Genomic DNA, 23,277 nt, shown 5'->3' with positions numbered 1-23,277 from the left:
GCCACTGATTGCCCATCTTAACATAAATATGTCTTCTTAGTCCTGTTACTCATAAAACCTGCTTTAAAATGAAACTGATCAAACAACCAGGAAACGTATACACAACACAAAACACTGGGAAAATCATGTCAGTCTAGGGTGGCATCCATTACAGTAAAATAGATTGCAAGACAGCTCTTTACACGATAAATGACGCTCACTATCTCCCCGTCTAATAAGGCTGCATGGCCATATCAGGAAATGGACACATTGCATGCAGTGGCAAAGGGCTTCTACTTCGCAGGAAACAAATCACACGGCCAGAGCATGCAACGTGCTTCCGCGTTGTATGCGGTATTCATATGTTTCAGCAGGTTGTTATTTGAGGATTTTACCTGGCTTAACAGATTTTTCATGGGTTTCCTAGCAGATTGTAAAAGAGATACATGTTCGGGATAATGCAGAAAAATTTATAGTTTTTTTGACTCTTATTTGTTATATTGGCTCCTATAGTAAAATTGTACTAACTCTCTGGAAAGGGTTTGTACCATACAGCTGTATCAGGGGGAGCAATACCCATCTCCCAATTTTTTTTTTTTTTTATTCTTTATTTTTGTTGTGCAGTACATCCTCACAATCTGACATGGTTACAGTAAATTCTTTGCATTTCTCAGCATAGTACAGGGACATCCCTGTATTGGCGTAGTATATGTGCCCATTGAAACAAAGTTTTTAACAACAATTTTAACATGAACCTAGGTATCACTATCACTTATTCGACATCCTAGATAAAACGTAAGGTGTTCCATCTCTTAATTTGAATGCAGAGATAGCTGCACCTTGAGAAATTCGGCCCCACTCCCTATAGGAGAGGTTCGTGGTGGCCAACAAGAGGAGAGTGTGAGTGGAAAGAACAGAATAGAAGAAGATAGAGAAGAGGTTAGATGGGGCATTGAAGCACAAGGGAGAAAAAACGCGGGGGAGGGGGAGAGAGGGCGCGAACCCCCCGGTCAGTCTTCGGGATTCCAGAAGTCCCGCTGGGCGCCTAGGACTCTCATCCCATGGCTCCCATAGTCTACAGAATGCTCCCGAGGACCCCCTTATCCTAGCCGTCAGGTCATCCATAAGGCGTACCTCCCTGAACCATGAAATAACACTTGCTATGTGTGGTGCCTCTGGTTTTAACCATGTGTATGCGATCGCTCGCCTTGCGGCCAAGGTAATTTTGTGAATCAGTGTTTGCTCCCTTCTCGTCCATCTGTCTATATATCTATTTAGGAGATACACCCACGGGTCTAAGTCTGGGGCTCTGGAAAAAACCTGTGTCAGAAGGTCCTTTATGGCCCTCCAGAATCTAGTGATTCTTGGGCACCTCCACCACATATGCAGGTAAGTCCCCCTTTCCCCGCACCCTCTCCAGCATTCGTCCGTGGTGGTTTTGTGCATCTTAAATAATTTGACTGGGGTCGTATACCAACGGAACATTGTTTTAAAGGATTACCCATCTCCCAATTTATCCACTAATTGGATTTTAGGATTGCGTATTATTTCCAGACATCGAGCAGGTTACTCAGCATCATGAAACACAATGGCGTATGGAGTCTTTAAACCCCAACACAAATGTATTTATCAGCCAAGTTAAAAAGGAATTTCTAACAATGTACCAGAGCCACATGTTTTTCAGGCATTAAAATAAAAAAATAAAAAATTAAATGGAATGAAAGGGGATTACTTGAGATCGCTTTACAAACATGTAGATAATAAGTGATTAAACAACGCAGCATCACAGAGACTCCGCACAATAACGTGCACGCTCTATCTTTTCATGGTTAAAGAAAGGGTGAAAGTGCTTCACTTTGCGCTCTGTCAATTAAACTCTGAACTTATAGGACAATAATTGGCTGAGTGAAAGTTGGATCTTTTATCTTGAAAACAGGTGCTCACAGTGAACATGACTAACCACAAAAGGCCCAGTTATGTGAATAGAGAAAGGCTCTATCCGAGCCCCCTGTTACTTTCCCTTGTTGTATTTGCAGTTTCCGTCCCTCTAGATAAGCACAGCTATCTATCATCAGTGGATCAAAGCTCCCCCAGCACACAGGGTAATATAACTGCAGACAGCTCCTGGGAGAATCAATCATCCCCCCAGACAATGGCTTCCTTGTAATGCATGAGCTAAGGTCTTACTTTACATGTGCTTGGAGTGAAAGTGTGTTACAGCAATTATGAGGGGGGGTCGGGGGGGAGGGACACACTTCAAGATATGGGGTCAACATTACAGAAGAACTGAGTTATATATAAGGGCATAAATAGGGTATAGAGATCCCCTCTGTATCTCCCCCAGTATAAAGTAACAGTGGGAGCATTGCTATATATGCAAGTTGCATGGGTAAATATGATATAGAGACCCGCCCCCCATATCTCCCCCAGTATAAGAAGTATAAGGGAGACAGAGGGGGCATTGCTGCATAAACAGATTGCTTGGGTAAATAGGATATAGAGAGTCCCTATACTTCCCTGCGCCCGTATCTCCCTGAGTTTAAGGCAGTCAGTGGGAGCATTGCTGTATAAGCAGATTACATGGGTAAATAGGGTACAGAATCCCCATTCCCCCCCCCCCCAGGTATCTCCCCAGTATAAGTGAGACAGTGGGGGCATTGCTGTATAAGCAGATTACATGGGTAAATAGGGTACAGAAATCCCCTCTCCCTCCAGGTATCTCCCCAGAATAAGTGAGACAGTGGGGGCATTGCTGTATAAGCAGATTACATGGGTAAATAGGGTACAGAATCCCCTCTCCCTCCAGGTATCTCCCCAGTATAAGTGAGACAGTGGGGGCATTGCTGTATAACAGATTACATGGGTAAATAGGGTACAGAATCCCCATATCCCCCCAGGTATCTCCCCAGTATAAGTGAGACAGTGGGGGCATTGCTGTATAAGCAGATTACATGGGTAAATAGGGTACAGAATCCCCATATCCCCCCAGGTATCTCCCCAGTATAAGTGAGACAGTGGGGGCATTGCTGTATAAGCAGATTACATGGGTAAATAGGGTACAGAAATCCCCTCTCCCTCCAGGTATCTCCCCAGTATAAGTGAGATGGTGGGGGCATTGCTGTATAAGCAGATTACATGGGTAAATAGGGTACAGAATCCCCTCTCCCTCCAGGTATCTCCCCAGTATAAGTGAGACAGTGGGGGCATTGCTGTATAAGCAGATTACATGGGTAAATAGGGTACAGAATCCCCATATCCCCCCCAGGTATCTCCCCAGTATAAGTGAGATGGTGGGGGCATTGCTGTATAAGCAGATTACATGGGTAAATAGGGTACAGAAATCCCCTCTCCCTCCAGGTATCTCCCCAGTATAAGTGAGATGGTGGGGGCATTGCTGTATAAGCAGATTACATGGGTAAATAGGGTACAGAAATCCCCTCTCCCTCCAGGTATCTCCCCAGTATAAGTGAGACAGTGGGGGCATTGCTGTATAACAGATTACATGGGTAAATAGGGTACAGAATCCCCATATCCCCCCCAGGTATCTCCCCAGTATAAGTGAGATGGTGGGGGCATTGCTGTATAAGCAGATTACATGGGTAAATAGGGTACAGAATCCCCATATCCCCCCCCCCCCCAGGTATCTCCCCAGTATAAGTGAGACAGTGGGGGCATTGCTGTATAAGCAGATTACATGGGGAAATAGGGTACAGAAATCCCCTCTCCCTCCAGGTATCTCCCCAGTATAAGTGAGATGGTGGGGGCATTGCTGTATAAGCAGATTACATGGGTAAATATGGTACAGAAATCCCCTCTCCCTCCAGGTATCTCCCCAGTATAAGTGAGATGGTGGGGGCATTGCTGTATAAGCAGATTACATGGGTAAATAGGGTACAGAATCCCCATATCCCCCCCCAGGTATCTCCCCAGTATAAGTGAGACGGTGGGGGCATTGCTGTATAAACACATTACATGGGGAAATATTGCATAGAGATCCTCCTGCACCCCCTGTATGCCCCATCACCCCACCAGCCTTCTAAACCATTTTAATCAACCTGCCAACACTACAACAACCTTATGTGGACTCCAACACCCCCTACCCATCCCAAGATTACAGCAAACATGTTACATCCACTGAACATTTTAAGACATTTAAAGCACTCTGTTATAGGTTGGGGTTGTCTGAGTAGCTCTGCATTGTTCAAGAAGCACATCCGTTCTTGCACCCTGCTCTCTGATTTAATTTGCTGAGCTGGGTAAAGATTCCTAGATAAGGCTGAGAACATTCTGCTTGATTCCCACTCTGGGTGAATGACACTTACCTGCTACATTTCAGCTCTGAATTTCAAGTTTGCACGAAAGACTTTCAGAGTATCCAGGGCTTAGGATAACTGGTAACCATGGGAATGAGACAAGCGGCCACAAAATGTTTGTCTAATATAGCTCTGGATATCACCCTTTTCATCAAACAAGCAGGCAGTTGATTAGCAGAGATTTCATTGAGCTTGCGTAATAAAGAAAATTTTCTGTTTCAGGTAACGAGCAAGATCTTCTCTGGAACTCTCCAGAAATCACACCATTAAATAAAATACTGAAAATCACCTACAACTTGGGTTAACGCTTTGTTTCACGAGATGTTCTCTATGCTGAGATTATAACAATGGCTGGCCGGGAGTCAAGATGGAGGCACCAGTGCTAATCAACTCCTGACATTCCACTGGATATGGTTAGAAGGATAGGAGTTGGAGTTATATGACATTTGTGGTAAAACACATTGGATAACAGCTCAAATTCAGCAAAGATGAAGTAATTTCCTTCAACAGAATAAAGCCCATACAACTTACTGTTTAGAGAATAGATCACAATAACTAGCACCACATGATCTGTTTTAATGGTTACTGGAAAATACTGCCCATTACAGACAATCACACTAGACAACAAAATTGACAATACCATTCAGTCATAGATACTTTGTGTCATTTTCCTTTAACTGCAGGCAAATGAAATGGCGTTGGTGCACAAATCGAGTCTCTCCTGTTTAGGAGTTAATTAATTTTGTTCATGTAGCCTTAGCCACACCTCCCTGGTTGTCAATCACACAGCCTCCTTATGTACTTCCTGAAAACACCTGTTCATTTGAAACACTAATCATCTTTTTCATGTGGAATCTTCTAGAGCAGAATTTGTGTAATTTAGAAGTTCTCTCTTATTTGCCTCCGAGTGAAAAAAAGACTCCTATGTGAGATTAGAATGGATCAAATCTTCACAGGAAGAAGCAAGAATTATTCTGTGAGAATACAAAGTGGAAAAAAAGCAGGTTGCGACAAATGGAAATATAGGTACAAATGAACAATATTATTCCTTGAAATTCCTGGGGGACTGAAACGTCAACATAGCATGATCTGTAACCACTGAAAATTGCTTAATAAAGCATATCTTTAAACTTGTGAATAAGACATTCGACTGCACTCTATCTGGAAGTATATATATATATATATATATAAATAGTTTTTTTTTTAATTATCTATTTACGTATGTGCTTTTCACGCTTTTTTATAATGTCAGGTACGCACAGTGTGCCCATAATGCTTCTCTATGACAGGCATTTGATTGGACACTGTGAACAAGGAGGTTAGTGCTGAGCAAATGTGGAAAAAAGGGGTGGATCAGCTGAGCAGCAGAACTTGCATATCAGTGAACGTAGAAATGTCATGGATGGGTAGGATAGCAGCCCTTAAATGACTCTATCCTCAAAACTTCTTTATCTTATAAGAACTATACCCATAAATGTTCTTAATTCATTTTTCAAAAATTAATTCAGATATAACTAGATTCATTTGAAAGAACAAATCACATAGAAGCAATTAAAGGGACACTATAGTCACCAAAACAACTTTAGTTTAATGAAGCAGTTTTGGTGTATAGATCATGTCCCTGCAGTCTCACCGCTCAATTCTCTGCCATTTAGGAGTTACATCACTTTGATTGAACCCTAGTAACACCTCCCTGCATGTGACTTGCACAGCCTTCCTAAAAACATATCCTCTGCTATGGTAATAGCTTGCTAGACCCTGCAAGAGCCTCCTGTATGTGATTTAAGTTCAATTTACAGAAAAAGAGATACAATTGTTTAAGGTAAATTACATCTGATTGAAAGTGAAACCAGTTTTTCTTTCATGCAAGCTGTGTCAATCAGAGCCAGGAGAGGTGTGACAAGGGCTGCATAAACAGAAACAAAGTGATTTAACACCTACATGGCAGTGAATTGAGCAGTAAAACCCGAGAAGCATGATCTATACACTAAAACTGCTTCATTAAGCTAAAGTTGTTTAGGTGACTATAGTGTTCCTTTAACAATACTACCCCGAATATTAAAGGGACACTCCAGGCAGCTAAACAAGTTAACCTTAAATTAAAGCTAATAAGCTCAAAATACCTTTGGTTAGTTTATTTTCTTTCAATTCTGTGTAGTTTACCTGCAGTGCTGTAAAATGTTTTGCTGATCTTTGAAAGTGTAACTCAGCCTCCTTATCTACCCCCTCTCACATTTCAACATGTTCCTGATTCCCAGTCTCTCAAAGAAACATGTATTTTGCAGCCAATGAAGATAGATGTGTGTCGTATCTAGTGTAAGGAATGCTCACAGCACAGACTGCACTGCAGCTAGAGCCCATATGTGCTCCTCTCCCTCCTTCTCTCTAATGCAAGTAATACATTCTCCTCCAGTCCCTGTTACCCTTCTTCTTTGCCAGTCCCAGTCAGCCAACCTCACTACCCACAGTTAATCCCTACCCGCCAGTCCCTGTCAGCCAACCTCACTACCCAGTCAACCCCTTCCCTGCCAGTCCCAGTCAGCCAACCTCACTACCCAGTTAACCCCTTCCCACTAGTCCCAGTCAGCCAATATTCCTACCCCCTGTTATCCCCTCCTCTGCTAGTCCCTTCCAGCCAACCTCACTACCCACGGTTAACCCCTCCCCTGCTTGTCCCTGTCAGCCAACCTCACTACCCACTCTTAACCCCTCCCCTGCCAGTCCCTCTCATTACCCATTGTTAACCCCTAGATAGATAGTACTGTAGGTATTTATGAGTTTGTCTGTTTCTTTATATATTTATTTATTTATAATAAGCATTTGAAACTATATGATAACTAATGTGGTGATGAAATGTTTGTGCGTGTGATGTGGTTTGCAAGTTCTAGTGTCTGAATGTGGAGGACTCCGAGGAGACTTGGACAGACATTGTGGGCATGTGTTGAGCTGAGTGAAACTCAGGCACACTCAGTAAGGTGTGTCATTACGGTTTCTCATAGAGAATCACTGGAGCATTGCCATTGGTGGACATACATTGTGGGCGTGTCATTACTGATTCTCACAGAGAATCAATGGAGCGAGGCCATTGGTGGACAGACATTGTGGGCGTGTCATTACGGATTCTCATAGAGAATCACTGGAGCATGGTTATTGGTGGACAGACATTGTGGGCGTGTCATTACGGATTCTCATAGAGAATAACTGGAGCATGGTTATTGGTGGACAGTCTGGCTGAAACACAGGAAGCAGGGAGAAAGCCAAGAGGGGAGGGGCAGAGAATCTGATCAAAGTAAAGATTAAAAAAAGCATTCAGTGACACTATGTTTACTGTTGAGTGGGGGAGGGTATGTATTTTTTTTTTAACCTATACAGTTCCTATACAGTATGCTAAAGTGGGAGGAAGAATTGGAATTACACAATGTACAATACATTATGAAAAACATTATCAAAATCGTATATAGGTAAATAGATATTTACTACCAGCCACACTGAAACAGATGTTCTAGGATGCCTTGGAGTTATGTTGCCATATTTGGTAGAATTGCCCAAAACTAAAAGAATATTGGACTGTAGTTTTATTTTTCATACAACTAGTCACTCCTTTAATAACCAAATTATTTAGTAAAATAAGTTTTTAAAACTTTTACTAAAAAGGAAAGGTAAAAAGGATAGTAATAACTCATACAGTAAATGCAGCCACTTGTGTATTGCCACGTTATTGGAAATCTCCAAGAAAAATAAATCACTGCAATGGTATTGGAGAATAGAGGTTTCTAACTAACTTTATGATAATCATCCTCTGTATTTGCCCAATTGGGACAGGTGAGGGATGATTGGGTTCAAAAGATAAGACGATTTAACAGATAAGTATTACAATCTATTATTTATTTTAATATCTAGATTTAAGCAATTATTATAAACAGTCCCTTTTAAAAATATATGGTAAAAATATAATATTTATACCATTTCTTTTTAAAATATATGTACATTTTACACCCTATTTATTTTGTTTCTCTCCCTCCCCCCTCTTGCTTTATAACCAACTCCCCTTTTCCCTTATTTTGCCTTAGATTGTACAACTTGTTTATATCAATGTATCGTATATGCTACATCAATATAATATGTATTGTATTATATAAATAAAAAAAGTCATAAAAAAAAAAAAAGGTATTTGACAGAAATTCCAATGCTATCCAAATATACCATGAGACAAAGTAGGGATTACGTTGCCTTATGGACAAGCTTGAGGTTGACAAAAACTTTTGTCCGATCCCAGCAGCTGTCACAAATGATGGCTTTGGAATTCAGGTTGATTTATGGAGACTTTCTTGGCCTAATAAGAGACCGTTTCAGGTAAGTTAAACTTACCTTCCCATGCACCAAGGGAACACCAGACCTGTAACTTTTGGAGGTCTTTGGGAAATATATACAGACTTTGCAAATAATTTTGAACATAATATTTTTCATTGTAATTGCCTTATTTGAGTGCATTAAAAAATGATGCATTTTTACCTAGACTTTCGCTTTATATAACGGAGGCAGAGACTGAGTTGGAAGAAAACCTGCGTACTACTACCACTGCATCAAGTAGGGGCCGTAGAGGAAACACTGATAAGTGGTTTATTGATTTGAAAACTTCCTGACATTATCCATAAGAATAATTTTATTAGCCAAGCCCTGCCTGCTGTAGCACATAGCACGATTCATCTTAACCCTCTCTCAATCAAAGGGAATCTGAAGAAAGTCACCACCACAATGTGTTATTATGGGATCTACATCCAAAACACCTCAATAAATTTCACTGCAAGGACTGAGAATGACAATTGGAGAACAGGAGGATTAATACTAAAATAAAGTTATGCTAGTTGTACATTGTCCCCTCGTAGCTGGTAAATTATTCCACCCTGAAATATGCTCTTTTATCATAATCAACCTTTAGTCCTTAAATTTCAATGAAATTATGAATGACGGGATTTATTAATAAAACCAGATTGAATGTATTGTGGACAATAATAAAATTCAGGCCTAAATCGTAAAGTTAAAAAAATGCATGAACTGAAAATATTCTCCACATTTGTAAATTTGTAAGTCTCGGACGGTTAAAATAAAAACGCTACATTTTAATTTAATGCACACACTAATTCATCTCTCAGTACAGGAAGATTAGGGAATACATATTTTACACTGAGCGCCAAGTAAGCAGAGTGGTCTCAGACACACAGAGAGAATAGGTATAATATCCTAAGAGTAAGTCTAGTGGCAGGAGACCCCTCGAGTGATTAATTATTCCTCACGGTTTACCCAAAGAGGCCACATTGAAAAACAAGTGAATGAGTAGGCCTTCACAGCCATGCAGATTAACTGACCCGGACGTTCTGCTTTATATTAACTCATTAATAGCCAGTGCCAAGAGTACACTTAGCATCACAATCATTACAGCTTATTCTAGATATTATGGTACAGAGCATTTTGTCGGTACCCAAACATATCTGTCAAACTGTCCTGGTCAGAGCTTTTCAGGCACATTAAGCCACAACTTTTTGGTTACCTTAAACCGAAATCTTTCCTAGCCATTAAGATAATAAGGAACTGCAGCTAAGTCAAGCTCAGCACTTCCAGACAATCAATGCCGCCTGTAGTTGGATTGATAGTATAGGAGTGACACCCAAAAACTCTTTGCATCATAACCACTGAAGCAAAAACTGCGAGCTCTGGGAATGGGCAAAGCTCAAGGATATGCAGTCTCCAACACCTGTTCGCAGTGTTCCTAAACACTGAAAAAACTGTCACAAAGATCTTTGGAACTGTAGCTAAATTACAAACTACAAAATCCCCAGCTATGTATCAGAACAAATCCAAATAGCACACTGACAAATTTCTAAGTATGTAACTAGACCCCAATCTATCCTTTGGCCTTCACAGTGAAAAACTCTCTACAAAACTAGGTGCCCTGTACAGAAACAAATCATGTCTAAGCCCTACAGTAAGATGCTAATGCCGGTCATTGATTATGGGGATATAGTGTATGCACCTGCACCAGAAACCCACCTTCATAAACTTTATACATATATAATCTGTTCTGTAGCTTTGTAATAGAATGTCATTACTTGACCCACCATTGTGACATGTTAAATAGCTAAACTGGCTATTCCTGGAATACCAACACACACTATTCATATTTCCAGCCTTGTGCATAAGAGCTTTTCTGGGAAGCTCCCACCCTAGCTGAATAGAATGATCTCCCCGGCAGTTCCCACATCCTATAACCTCGAATCAAGTACTAGCACGATATTTAGCATACCGCAATACAAAAATAAAGTGTCTCAAACTTCTTTTTCCTACAGATCACCCAAATCCTCATTCAATCTAAAATCCTTTAAGAGATCTATGGTAATTTACATCAGCACAGAATGCACCTGTCATGGTTGAATATATTTATTACCTCTTATGTGTTAAATTTATATATGTATGTATATTGTATTATTTTTTGTAATACATATTATATTGTACCCTATTGTAACAATGCAGTGTTTGTGGACACAGGGCATACTTGATGACAAGTGAAATCTCAATGTATCCTTCTTGGTAAAATCTTTTATTAATAAATAAATATTAATTTCCAGCTCACAATCTGCCTATCAGGACAGTAACAGCATCTGTCTTTGCACCCAAATTCCCAGTCCACCGACACTCCCACCCATAAAACACCCAAACCATCTGTCCTCCCAATCGAAGAACACCCAAACCATCTCTCCTCCAACCAAAGAACACCCAAACCATCTGTCCTCCCAATCGAAGAAAACCCAAACCATCTCTCCTCCAACCAAAGAACACCTAAACTATCTGTCCTCCTGTAACGAAAATATACCCCAGCACGTAGGATTCAGCTCAACAGAAGACAACACAGAGGGGAGATACGTCTACCAGACCTTAGAATGGCCGGACTCGACGTATATGAGAGGAGTACAGAGTCAGGAGCCATCCGAGGTCAAGGGCACAAAGAGACAGCGTAAACTAGGACTAGCCGGGGTCTGGTACACAGTAAACAGCAAGCCGGCAAACAGAACAGATAAGGATAAAGAGATAACGTAGTCAGAAACAAAGCCAAGGTCAAGTATGAAGGAACACAACTGAACACAACAAGTGCTAAAGGGAACTGTAACAGAAACCACGATAGGGCAAGGAACTAAGGGAAAAAGGTGAGTATATATGCCTTAACATCTATTTTGATTGGCCCCTGTCACATCCACGCCCCCAAAAGGTAAGTGTATGGGGAGTGTGGCATGACAGGGACCAATGGGAGGCCTTTGCCAATTTAGGCTCCCACTGTCCCGCTTCTCGCGGTCACTGCCCGCCTTCCTGTTGCAGCCGTCGGAAGTACTCTCAAAACATCTGTCCTCACGCTCAACAAGCGCCCAAGAAATTGCCCATGCACCCAAAAGCACCTTAATATATTCTACATTAATCATGTGTGTTTTTAATTGGTGTGGAGCTCTGTGATACAATTGTGCATACTACAAACTGCACTCAGTGCTCACAGATAAAAATGACACAAGGCTAGAAAAGAGTGAACGTTGTTTGTGTGTCTGAATATACTCTGTCCACATCTAACTAGGAGACTTGCAGGAATGGGATTTCCCTTCTTACTATGTAACTATATTAAAGGATACTGACAAAGTAGCAAGTTCTGTTTCCGATCTGTAGCCCTGCATCATACAAATATTCCCCCTTATAGGCTGTAAGCAGCTGTATGTAGCCTTTACCGCACTCAGATTGATGTTTATTCTCTTATATGAGAAAGGAAATAAATCAAAGATAAAAAATAAAAAATAAATACTGGATTAGATGAAAGATCACAAATACAAATCTATACAGGAAGACCCACAAAGATGTGTCCTTCTTCGAACATCCCTATTGTGCCAAATCCCACCATTTACAAAAGAACTTCAGAGTCATAGAGATGGACTAGTGTCCACTGGCAGGGTGAAAACGGGTGCTTCGTAATTAGTGCAATTAGTAGAAACAAAGATAGGAAGGACAGAATTAACACATTAAGTCCCTTCTCTTTATTTTAAAGCCTATAAACATAGACCTTTAACCTTCACAGTGCTGGAGAGAGTTACGTATATGCTTGTGCTATTTGTTACATCTGTCTGGCATGTACACAGTTAACAGATATTATCGTTCTGCACTTTACATTTGGTACTGCAGAATAATATATGCTTTTCCTAGATTTGCAGATCCATTAAAACTTCCAAAAAAACTAAAACTAAAATATTTTTGCTGCAGCCGGCGAGCTAACACAGCTAATTAGCAATGTGTGAATGCTTTATTCCCCCTGAACACAAGTAGGAACAGACAGACAAGCGAGAGACAGCATCCATCTCAATAAATCTCAGTGTACGTCTGGAGCAAACCCTGGGAGGAGGGCAAAAGCCACATTTCCGGCTTGTTTTATGAGCTATTTAAAGTAACATTTGGGAAAGAATCAACAAGTCCAATTTTAATTGAGAGGATGGAGTCCAAAATGGAAAAGATATGATCCTTTATTGCACTGCAGAGGTGACAAAAAGCAAATAAAATGACGGAGCCAGACTGAATTTACGGAGTCAGGGACTGGAGGCAATCATAGAGCTGCATTATAACAGTACAGAAATAAATGAGGAACGACTGGTAAAAACTGTATTTGGTATTAGAGTGCATCTAGGGTGGAGTAGATTATAAAGCATAGAGAGAGGTGGAGACTGCACGTCGATTAATCAAACCGTGCATGGCAGGTTAGCAAATCGGGACCGCCCATGCACTGAATGCTCTAAAATGGCCATTTTTGCATGCCATGTGCAATGCAAGCATGTTTAATTCAATTAGGGAAAATTTTGTGATCTAGAAGAATGAAACAGAGGATACATGAAAAGAAAATGGTTTAATTTTCAATCAGATTAGCTTACTTTAAAAGTTATTATCTCCTGCTTAGTAAATTGAACTTTAATTACATACAGAAGGATCCTGCAGGGTTTAGCAAGTCACTGACAGAGCAGGAGAGAAGAAATTCTAAATGAAACATATTTTGCAATAAAAGAAGTGTAAACATTAGATAACTCTTTACAGGAAGTGTTTATGGAAGGCTGTGTAAGTCACATGCAGGGAGGTGTGACTAGGGTTCATAAACAAAGTGATTTAACTCCTAAATGGCAGAGAATTGAGCAGTCAAAACTGCTTCATTCTGATGAAGTAGACATGGTGCCCGGAGTGCCCCTTTAAGTAGAGACACATACAAATTATTGAAAAGAAATGGTGACTGACCTTTACATGTCTTCCCATCAGGCTGAAGTGTGAATCCCACCGGGCAACTGCATCGCACACCTGTTGCTGTGTCTTTGCATGTACGGTCGCAGCCACCATTATTCACAGCACAGGTTTCTGAAAAATGGAGAAAAATACAACAAAATAAAGATCTTGCTGTTGTACACTAACAGATAAAGGAGGTTTATTTACAGAAAAAGCAAAATATGGTACTATTTATAGAAAAACCCGAAAACAAACATAAAAAGAAATGTATGTAGCACAAAATGTAAAAGCAAAAACAACAATTTTACTAGAAAACACAGGGTGCTAGAGTTCAACCATTAAACCATGAGGAACTTAAAGCCCCAAATTTGAAACACGCCTACAATTAATAGCACCAATTGATGATACAGTGCCAAGCCTGGTACTCTAATGCCAGAGTGAAAGTAGTGAAGCTGTCGCTCACTGGGTGAGAACCACACGTGTGCCTGGACACCCTGAAATCCCTAAAACCTTTGACAACCATCTTTACTCATCTTCATCATTCAAACCTATTACCAAGTATAATAATAATAATAATAATGCATTATTAGTTTAATAATAATCAAACAGACTAACAAAGCTCCGTTACATAGAGGTCTAGGGGTCTCATGGGTGCGATCTCTTATTGCTACTCCACGAAAACTCAAAAACAATAATACTGAATGTTTAATTTGCATTTTAAAAATGCACATATAACAAACTGAGCCAACAAGAAGTATGACTTTAAAGCGGCTTTGTAATTAAAAGTAACCTTATCTAACCTTCTTCGACACAGTGCCATGTCTGAATCTCTTCATTTTATTTTCTTGAGCACTCTAGCATTTATAAAATACATAAGGAAAGGTACAGACTACTGAGGAAACTTTGAGACAATGGGAAGAGCTTACGCAAGGTTCCATTCCGTTGCCAGTTAAATTTACCCATAATTCATCAGTTAAAGGACCACTATAGGCACCCAGACCACTTCAGCTTAATGAAGTGGTCTGGGTGCCAGGTCCATCTAGGATTAACCCTTTCTGCTGTAAATGGTTACCTATGTTTACATATGGGTTAATCCAGCCTCTAGTGGCTGTCTCATTGATAGACACTAGAGGAGCTTCTGTGCTTCTCACTGTGATTTTCACAGTGAGAAGACGCCAGCATCCATAGGAAAGCATTGAGAATGCTTTCCTATGAGACTGGCTGAATGCGCGCGCTGCTCTTGCCGCGCATGTGCATTCAGCTGATGACGGAAGAAGAGGGAGGAGAGTCCCAGCGCCGAGGGAGCCCGGCGCTGGAAAAGAGGTAAGGGATTAACCCCTTCCTCCCCCTTCAGCGCCACGGGAGTGGGACCCTGAGGGTGGGGGCACCCTTAGGGCACTATAGTGCCAGGAAAACGAGTTTGTTTTCCTGGCACTATAGTGGTCCTTTAATAGAATCCCACAGACGGCACACTGCAGCCCAGGTATTGAGGTCAGTACAAGGAAGAAAAAGATAATAAATATAAATAAAGACAGGAGGACAAAGAAGGAGAGTTGATTCATTAAGATAGAGAAGGTTTAAGGAAAGGAGAAAAAAGATCTGGTTGCTTTTAGCTGAAGTACAATATTCGAATAAAGCTATGATGCAACTGGCAAGGAAAAATGGTTAACTTACTAGTGTTTGGATTTACCATGTCAAGGCGCTCAAAACTCCTTAACAAGTAAAATGGAATGAAAATATAACAACACTTTCCTTTACAATGTAAGAAATGGTAAAACGTCACAAAACATAACATTAAAAACACCTCATTATAAAAATAACTTCCACTGTGTTTTATCCCAGTGTCATGCTAACCTGGAAGTGGTACGCTTGGCAAACAAATGATCGGTGGGCAGTTTGATTCTGACGTTTACATGTAATTCATTTAATCACTTCCACTTCTTTCTACAACTAGCAGTGCACATTCATTTTGACCAACTAGCATATTCGGACAGTCTCCGTAATTTAAGTGGGGCAATATCACCCGCATGATGCCTATAATAGCAGGGCAATATCACACGCATTATGCCTATAATAGTGGGGCAATATCACACGCATTATGCCTCTAATAGAGGGGCAATATCACACGCATTATGTCTCTAGTAGTGGGGCAATATCACACGCATAATGCCTCTAATAGTGGGGCAATATCACACGCATGATGTCTCTAATACTGGGGCAATATCACACGCATGATGTCCCTAATAGTGGGGCAATATCACACGCATGATGTCTCTAATAGTGAGGCAATATCAAATGCATGATGTCCCTAATAGTGGGGCAATTTCACACGCATGATGCCTCTAATAGAGGGGCAATATCAAATGCATGATGTCCCTAATAGTGGGGCAATATCACACGCATGATGCCTCTAATAGTGGGGCAATATCACACACATGATGTCCCTAATAGTGGGGCAATATCACACGCATGATGCCTCTAATAGTAGGGCAATATCACACGCATGATGTCTATAATAGTGAGGCAATATCAAATGCATGATGTCCCTATTAGTGGGGCAATATCACACGCATGATGCCTCTAATAGTGGGGCAATATCACACGCTTTAGGTCTCTAATAGTGGGTCAATATCACATGCATTATGTCTCTAACAGTGGGGCAATATCACACGCTTTAGGTCTCTAATAGTGGGTCAATATCACATGCATGATGCCTATAATAGTGGGGCAATATCACACGCATGATGCCACTAATAGTGGGGCAATATCACACGCATGATGCCTCTAATAGTGGGGCAATATCACACCCATTATGTCTCTAATAGTGGGGCAATATCACACGCATGATGCCTCTAATAGTGGGGCAATATCACACGCATGATGTCTCTAATAGTGGGGCAATATCACACGCATGATGTCCCTAATAGTGGGTCAATATCACACACATGATGCCTCTAATAGTGGGGCAATATCACACGCTTTAGGTCTCTAATAGTGGGGCAATATCACACGCACGATGCCTCTAATAGTGGGGCAATATCACACGCATTATGTCCCTAATAGTGGGGCAATATCACACGCATTATGTCTCTAATAGTGGGGCAATAACACACGCATGATGCCTCTAATAGTGGGGCAATATCACACACATGATGCCTCTAATAGTGGGGCAATATCACACGCATTATGTCTCTAATAGTGGGGCAATATCACACGCTTCAGGTCTCTAATAGTGGGGCAATATCACACGCTTTAGGTCTCTAATAGTGGGGCAATATCACACGCATGATGTCTCTAATAGTGGGGCAATATCACACGCATTATGTCCCTAATAGTGGGGCAATATCACACGCATGATGTCTCTAATAGTGGGGCAATATCACACGCATTATGTCTCTAATAGTGGGGCAATATCACACGCATGATGTCTCTAATAGTGGGGCAATATCACACGCATTATGTCCCTAATAGTGGGGCAATATCACACGCATGATGTCTCTAATAGTGGGGCAATATCACATGCATTATGTCCCTAATAGTGGGGCAATATCACACGCATGATGTCCCTAATAGTGGGGCAATATCACACGCATGATGTCCCTAATAGTGGGGCAATATCACACGCATGATACTTCTAATACTGGGGCAATATCACACGCATTATGTCTCTAACAGTGGGGCAATATCACACGCATTATGTCTCTAACAGTGGGGCAATATCACACGTATCATGTCCCTAATAGTGGGGCAATATCACACGCATGATACTTCTAATAGTGGGGCAATATCACACACGTTATGTTTCTAATACTGGGGCAATATAATGGCTGAAATAATGGTACGGGGTTACTGCATGTCTTGGGAAGAGGGGTCCCCCGCTGAATGCCCCTGTGGATGGGATGCATGCGATGTTAATGGTATCGTATGATATGGGATATGTTCATGCGTGGGAGTCATGCGTTATTTAACACGTTGCATTTTTGTCTTTTCTGTGCATTTGGCTCACACATTTTTTTGCGTAATAATATTACAGAAAAACAGCTAGAGCAAAGCAAATTTTAGACTGCAGAAGAGCCGATATTGGTTTAGATTCTGGTTCATCATTACCCAATCATATATAGCAAGGTATTCATGGCAGGGAGTGTGTGTGGTTTAATCCTAGATATTTAGAGTTGCCATATACACCAAGTTCTCCTGAACACACTTCATTTCAGTATGATGATTGGCAGCTCTGTAGTATAGAGAGTTTATATGCTGCAGCATTCTGGACTGACTTACTGTTGTAACCTTTAATTTTATGACAAGACACGGAGGCTCATATAGCATATCCCTTTCTTTACTGCCCACCAATAGCAGCAAAGGATATAAACAGAATTAAAAAAACAATGAATATACAGTGACATAGGCCCCTCCTTGCACAGGTCCCAGTATAATAGGCAGCACTTCCCTTCCATTTCCCTGTTTCTTTGCTGCTCCAAAGATAAGTAACAGCTCACATTTTTTCTCCCATTGATTACTTGTTTATTATGTCAGTTATAGTTGTTTTTTCTGCTGTTTATAGTAATTTGTTATTCTGTTATTATTGATTGATTCTGTATTATTATTTTAATTACTAAGGCATCTTTTTTCCTCAGTTTATCTATCTGTTTATTATGTCTGTATACACATATTGTTGTCCCCCAGGGTTCCAGACCTTCTGTGTGAAATGTCTATCTTGCACTCAGTTTAACTTTTTTCTGTGATTGCTCCGACCTCTTATTTATTTTCTCACCATCTCTCCTCTCCTTGTCCTCTGGCGCCATTTTGCGCTACTTTTCTCCGTTCCGTTTGGCTGTTTCTGCATGAATCATGCCGTCCGGCTAAATTCACGAATCCAGACCATTCGTTAGTTTCACCGGCATATAGCAAATTCGCCTACTTGCCGTGTACGACTAATTGGTTCGTGCGGTTTACTATTCGCCTGTTTTTCCTTCACGCGCATTCGCCTATTTGACCGCACGTTCGGTTGTTTTTTCTCTATTGACGAAATCACAGGTTTTGCCGCGAATATCGCGGCGGACATTTTTCGACTTCCTGTCTCTCATACTGCCTCGTGTGTGTCTGTGTGCCTCTAGTCTGGACCCGGGTGAGATCTCTGTCATTCTTTTCCCTATAGTTTGGGTGACTAACCCTTACTACTCTGTATATCACTGATAGGAATATTGAACTGCATCCAATATGCCCAAACCCAGGATGCCTTCCAGCTCACCACCCTCTGGGGTAATTGATGCCCCTTTGCCTTTGGGAGAGACCCCAGTCATCTATGACACTCCATCCACTATGGCAGACAGGCCCACTCAACCTGAAGGGGACCAATTCTTGGCGCTACAGCGCTCAATGACAGATGCCATTATGGCAGCCATGGGGTCCATGTCCTCTACTCTTTCCCATACCATCTCTCAAGCCCTCCTGCCACATCCTTTGGACGCGCATATGTCAGGTTCCGCGTCCCTCTATGGACCGGTCTGAGGGCGCACCTAAAAAGGCAACCCATAAATCCAGACACCCCTCTGCCTCCAGAACTATTACGACTGGCGTACCTACGGTCGCCCCAGAAAGCGTGTCCCACCCACGCAAGAGAGCCTTTCCGCGCCAGGCAGAACGGGCGCGGCTCTGGAAATGTGCTAGAGCACAACCTGAGAGTGACTCTGACTCAGAAATTGGGTCAGGTGAGGAGGCTATGGTTGAGTCGGATAATGACTCTGATGTTGACTCCGCTGAGATGGGCCTCTGCTCAGGCAGAGACGTCCGGAGGTGACACGGGGGTGCCTCACCCCGCAACCGCGGGGTCCACCCTCTTGGATCCGTTGGGCGAACCTCTCTTCGACCCAGATGAGCTTCACCATCCGAGGTCGGCAGAGTGGCTCCCAGCGGACCATGTAGCCAAGTACATGGAAAATTGGGTACGGCGCCCGCTCAGCAAAGCGGCACGGAACAAATTGAGGGCGGAGTGCCAAAGGCCTACGGTGCCTAATAAAGTCTGTGCTACCCCCGAAGTCGATCCAAAGATGACCCAATTCCTAACTAAATTGGGCTGGAACCCACGTAAGGGCCTAGACTCTGCCCTGAAGGCATGCCAGGATAAACATTTAGACATATTTGGCCCACTGGCAAAACTTTTCGAACTGGCGGAATATGCCAGAGCTGGAAACCATATGGTTGACCCAGAAGACCTTCGTGGTTGGGTCCAAAGGGCTATTTGTATCGCTGGGAGTGTAAACACCTCCCTCTCTATTGAACGGCGTAAAGCCATTTTGTTTAAAATTGAGCCTAAACTGGCCAACCTTGCCCTAACAGAGGCTGGGAAGGACGCCCAAGGATTGTTATTTGGCGATTCCTTCACTAGCAGCCTCTATTCAGGCAGTGTTCTCGGGCCTGCTCCATTACTGGGCGATGCAACGCTTAAAAATAGCTCACCTGAGGTCCGGCGCATCCTACGCGGACCTGGTATTCCTGGACAACGAGACAAAAGACGAATTGCGATGGTGGATCCTCAACCTATCTGCTTGGAACGGCAGGGCAATCTTCGGCTCCATGCCGGAGTTCACCATCGACTCAGATGCAAGCCTCCATGGCTGGGGGGCTTATTGCGAGGGTGTGGCGACAGGGGGTCGCTGGTCGGAATCCGAATCCCAACTCCACATCAACGCATTAGAGCTCTTGGCAGGCTCCTTCACGATCCGCAGCTTCGCGAGGGACCATGCCCATACATGCATCTGCCTCCGCATGGACAATGTTTCTTTTTTTTTTCAATTTGACAATTTTTATTTTTCATGTCCAAATATCAAAACTGGGATACAGAAGGAAAAAAGGGGTGGGTAAAGGAGACACTTACAATGCAACATTCCATTTACAGTGATACATTTTCAAAGTCACAATCGGAATATACTTATGCATGCTACTGGTGCTTTATCATGGGCACATCTGTGTGGGCTATCTCCCAGTTGGTTTTACCGTGTACTCCTGGGGAGGGGGAAGGGGGATGGGGCTATAGGAGAGGGGGAGATGAGAACGGGGTAACTTACTTCGCTATAAATATGTACATAGTGGGTATATTGCCTGCCTCTCTGTCTTTAGGGCCGTTGACCTTATAATCCTCGCCTTCTTCTCCCGAATGTGGACGCTCGTACCTGATTGTTTAGTTCGTCTATTACTCCTGTCTTAGTGTTTTCTTGTCCTCCCTTCTACCTGTTTTTTTTTTTTTTTCTCTTTAGTGATTCCCTTTGTGTGGAGGTAACGCTTGTCCCTATCCTCTTAGGGGTTCAGCTCTTTGTCCCTCTCTATGTATGCCTCCCAGTCTTTCTTGGCCTGTATCATGTGCTTCGATGGGTGGAACCCCTGGTAGGTCCCAGTCTCATACGTCAGGTTCAGTGTGGTTTGCTGGATGACATTAGATCTTATAGGTGCTTGCGTTTGTTTCCAATTCCTAGCTATCAAAAGGTTAGCTGCCATTAGTATGTGGAATATTAGGCTGGCTTGTGATTTAGTGTAGGTTTCTAGCGACATGAACAGTAAAGCTGTTTCTGGATTTAGCTTGGTGTCTAAGTGTAGCGCACCATTGATGGTCCCTTCTACCCCGCTCCAATATTCTTTGAGAGCCGTGCAGGCCCACCATGTGTGGAGCATTGTGCCTTCTGCTTTGGAGCATCTCCAGCAAAGCCTGGAGGTGCCTGGGTATATGTTGGCTAATCTGGTTGGTACCAGGTACCATCTGTATTGCAGCTTGCGGAGGAGCTCTAGGTGGGAGGCGCATCTGGACCTGCCTTTGTGTGCAATGAATGCCTTGTTCCATTGCTCAACTGTAAGTGTCATGCCTAATACCCTATGCCAGGCGTCTCTAAAGTTGTCCTTTTGTGGTTGGTCTGTGGAGTCAATGAGAGCGGCATACATAAGTGACAGCGGCTTAGTGGGCATGGTCATAGTCGTACATGCCTTTTCTATGTTTTTCGCTTGTGTCGGAATGATTGTGGTGGTGTCGTGCGACAGTATGCCTTTTAATTGGAGGTAAGAGAATATCAACCGCTGTGGTAGGTCAAACTCGGCTTGCAAGTCAGGGAATTGTTTTAGGAGTCCATGGCTAAACAGGTGAGTAACCAGTGTGCACCCTTTCTCAGTCCATCCCCGGTGGTCAAAGTTGGGGTGTGCTATATGTAAGCTATATAAGGGGGTGGCCATTGTCCAGTTGGTGGTGTACCCCAGTTGAGGTCTTGCTTTGTCCCAAATCTTCAGTAAGGTATCGGTTGTGGTGGGCATCTCAGGGAGCGCCAGGCGTTTCCCATGTGGTACCCAGAAGAGATATTTGAGGCCTTTGGGGCATGTCCATGTGGACTCCATCTCCACCCATTGTGGTGGGTTTTGTGTCGTGTGTGCCTGTAGTGCTGTAGTCAGCAGTGCTGCTCTATAGTATGTCTGGACCTCTGGCAAACCCAGCCCTCCCTGCGACACCTGTCTGGTAAGGATCTTTGTGGCTACCCTCACTTTTTTGTGCGCCCATACGAAGCTAGTGAGGGTGTTCTGCAGCTTTCGGAGGTATATGTGAGGTAGTGGAATCTGTAGTGTTCTGAGCAGGTATTGGTATTTTGGCAGTAGCATCATCTTTACCGCCGCTGGTCTCCCTACCCAGGACATGTATTTAGTCTCCCATTGTTTTAGTGTGTCGCTAATTTCCCTCTGCAGTCTCCCATAGTTGAGCTCCAGGAGACCTTGTGGCTCTTTTGGGATTCTCAATCCCAGGAAGGTGAGGTAGTCGTCTCTCCAATCTAAGGGGAAAGTGTGTTTCAGGTGGTCTATGTCACTTCGTGGTATCCCTATCCCCATCGCCTGCGTTTTCGAGATGTTGAGCTTGTAATATGAGTGCCCTCCGTATGTTTCTATTTCGTGTAGGAGGTTCGGCAGTGAGATGTTAGGTTGCGTGAGGGTGAGTAATATGTCGTCGGCGAATAGGTTCGCCTTGTACAGCTTGTTTCCAATCCCCATCCCATGAATCGCCGTGTTCTCTCTTATCCTAATCGCCAGCGGCTCTAGCGCCAGGACGTAGAGCAAAGGGGATAGGGGGCACCCTTGTCTCGTTCCGTTTGTGAGCCGGAACGGCTTGGATAAAAAACCCGCATTAAGTACTCTCGCTGAGGGGTCGCTATAGAGGGCTTTGACCACCGACACAAACCCTTCGGGGATGTCGAATTTGCCTAATACCTGCTGAAGGAACCCCCAGTGCAATCGGTCAAACGCCTTTTCGGCGTCAAGGGAGACCATGAGACCCGCCCCTTTTCTGAGTTTTAGATGGTGGAGTATATTGATAACTTTCCTCGTATTATCTGCCCCCTGCCTCCCTTTTATAAAACCCACTTGGTCGTTGTGGATGATGTGCGGTAATATTTTCCCTAGGCGGTTGGCGTAGAGTTTAGCGAAAAGCTTGGCATCGGTATTTAGGAGGGAGATAGGTCTAAAGTTCTGCGGCACCGTTGGGGGCTTGTTCGGTTTAGGGAGTGTTACAATATGCGCTGCTAATGTTTCCCTGGGGAGTTCCCCTTTGAGAGCCGCCTCTGTGAACAGTCTAGCCAGGTAAGGTGCCAGTATGGTGCCAAACCTCTTGTAATAATGGTTGTCAAACCCGTCTGGCCCTGGAGATTTCCCCAACAGGAGGTCTTTGATCAGGTCT

General features: G+C 42.8%; 1 protein-coding gene across 5 annotated transcripts in view; it reads right to left on the bottom strand.

The window, feature by feature from the left end:
* The window catches only part of SCUBE1 (signal peptide, CUB domain and EGF like domain containing 1), a 269,114-nt gene that overhangs the window by 55,218 nt on the left and 190,619 nt on the right, over positions 1-23,277 (bottom strand). For all 5 annotated transcript variants that reach the window (XM_063446713.1, XM_063446711.1, XM_063446714.1 and 2 more), the window contains one exon: positions 13,596-13,712. In XM_063446713.1, the coding sequence (XP_063302783.1) occupies positions 13,596-13,712 (117 nt within the window). The remainder of the gene's footprint in view (positions 1-13,595; positions 13,713-23,277) is intronic.

Source organism: Pelobates fuscus, chromosome 3 (genome assembly GCF_036172605.1).
Source record: "Pelobates fuscus isolate aPelFus1 chromosome 3, aPelFus1.pri, whole genome shotgun sequence".
NCBI classification, from domain to species: Eukaryota; Metazoa; Chordata; class Amphibia; order Anura; family Pelobatidae; genus Pelobates; species Pelobates fuscus.
This window is presented reverse-complemented; position numbering and strand designations above follow the sequence as displayed.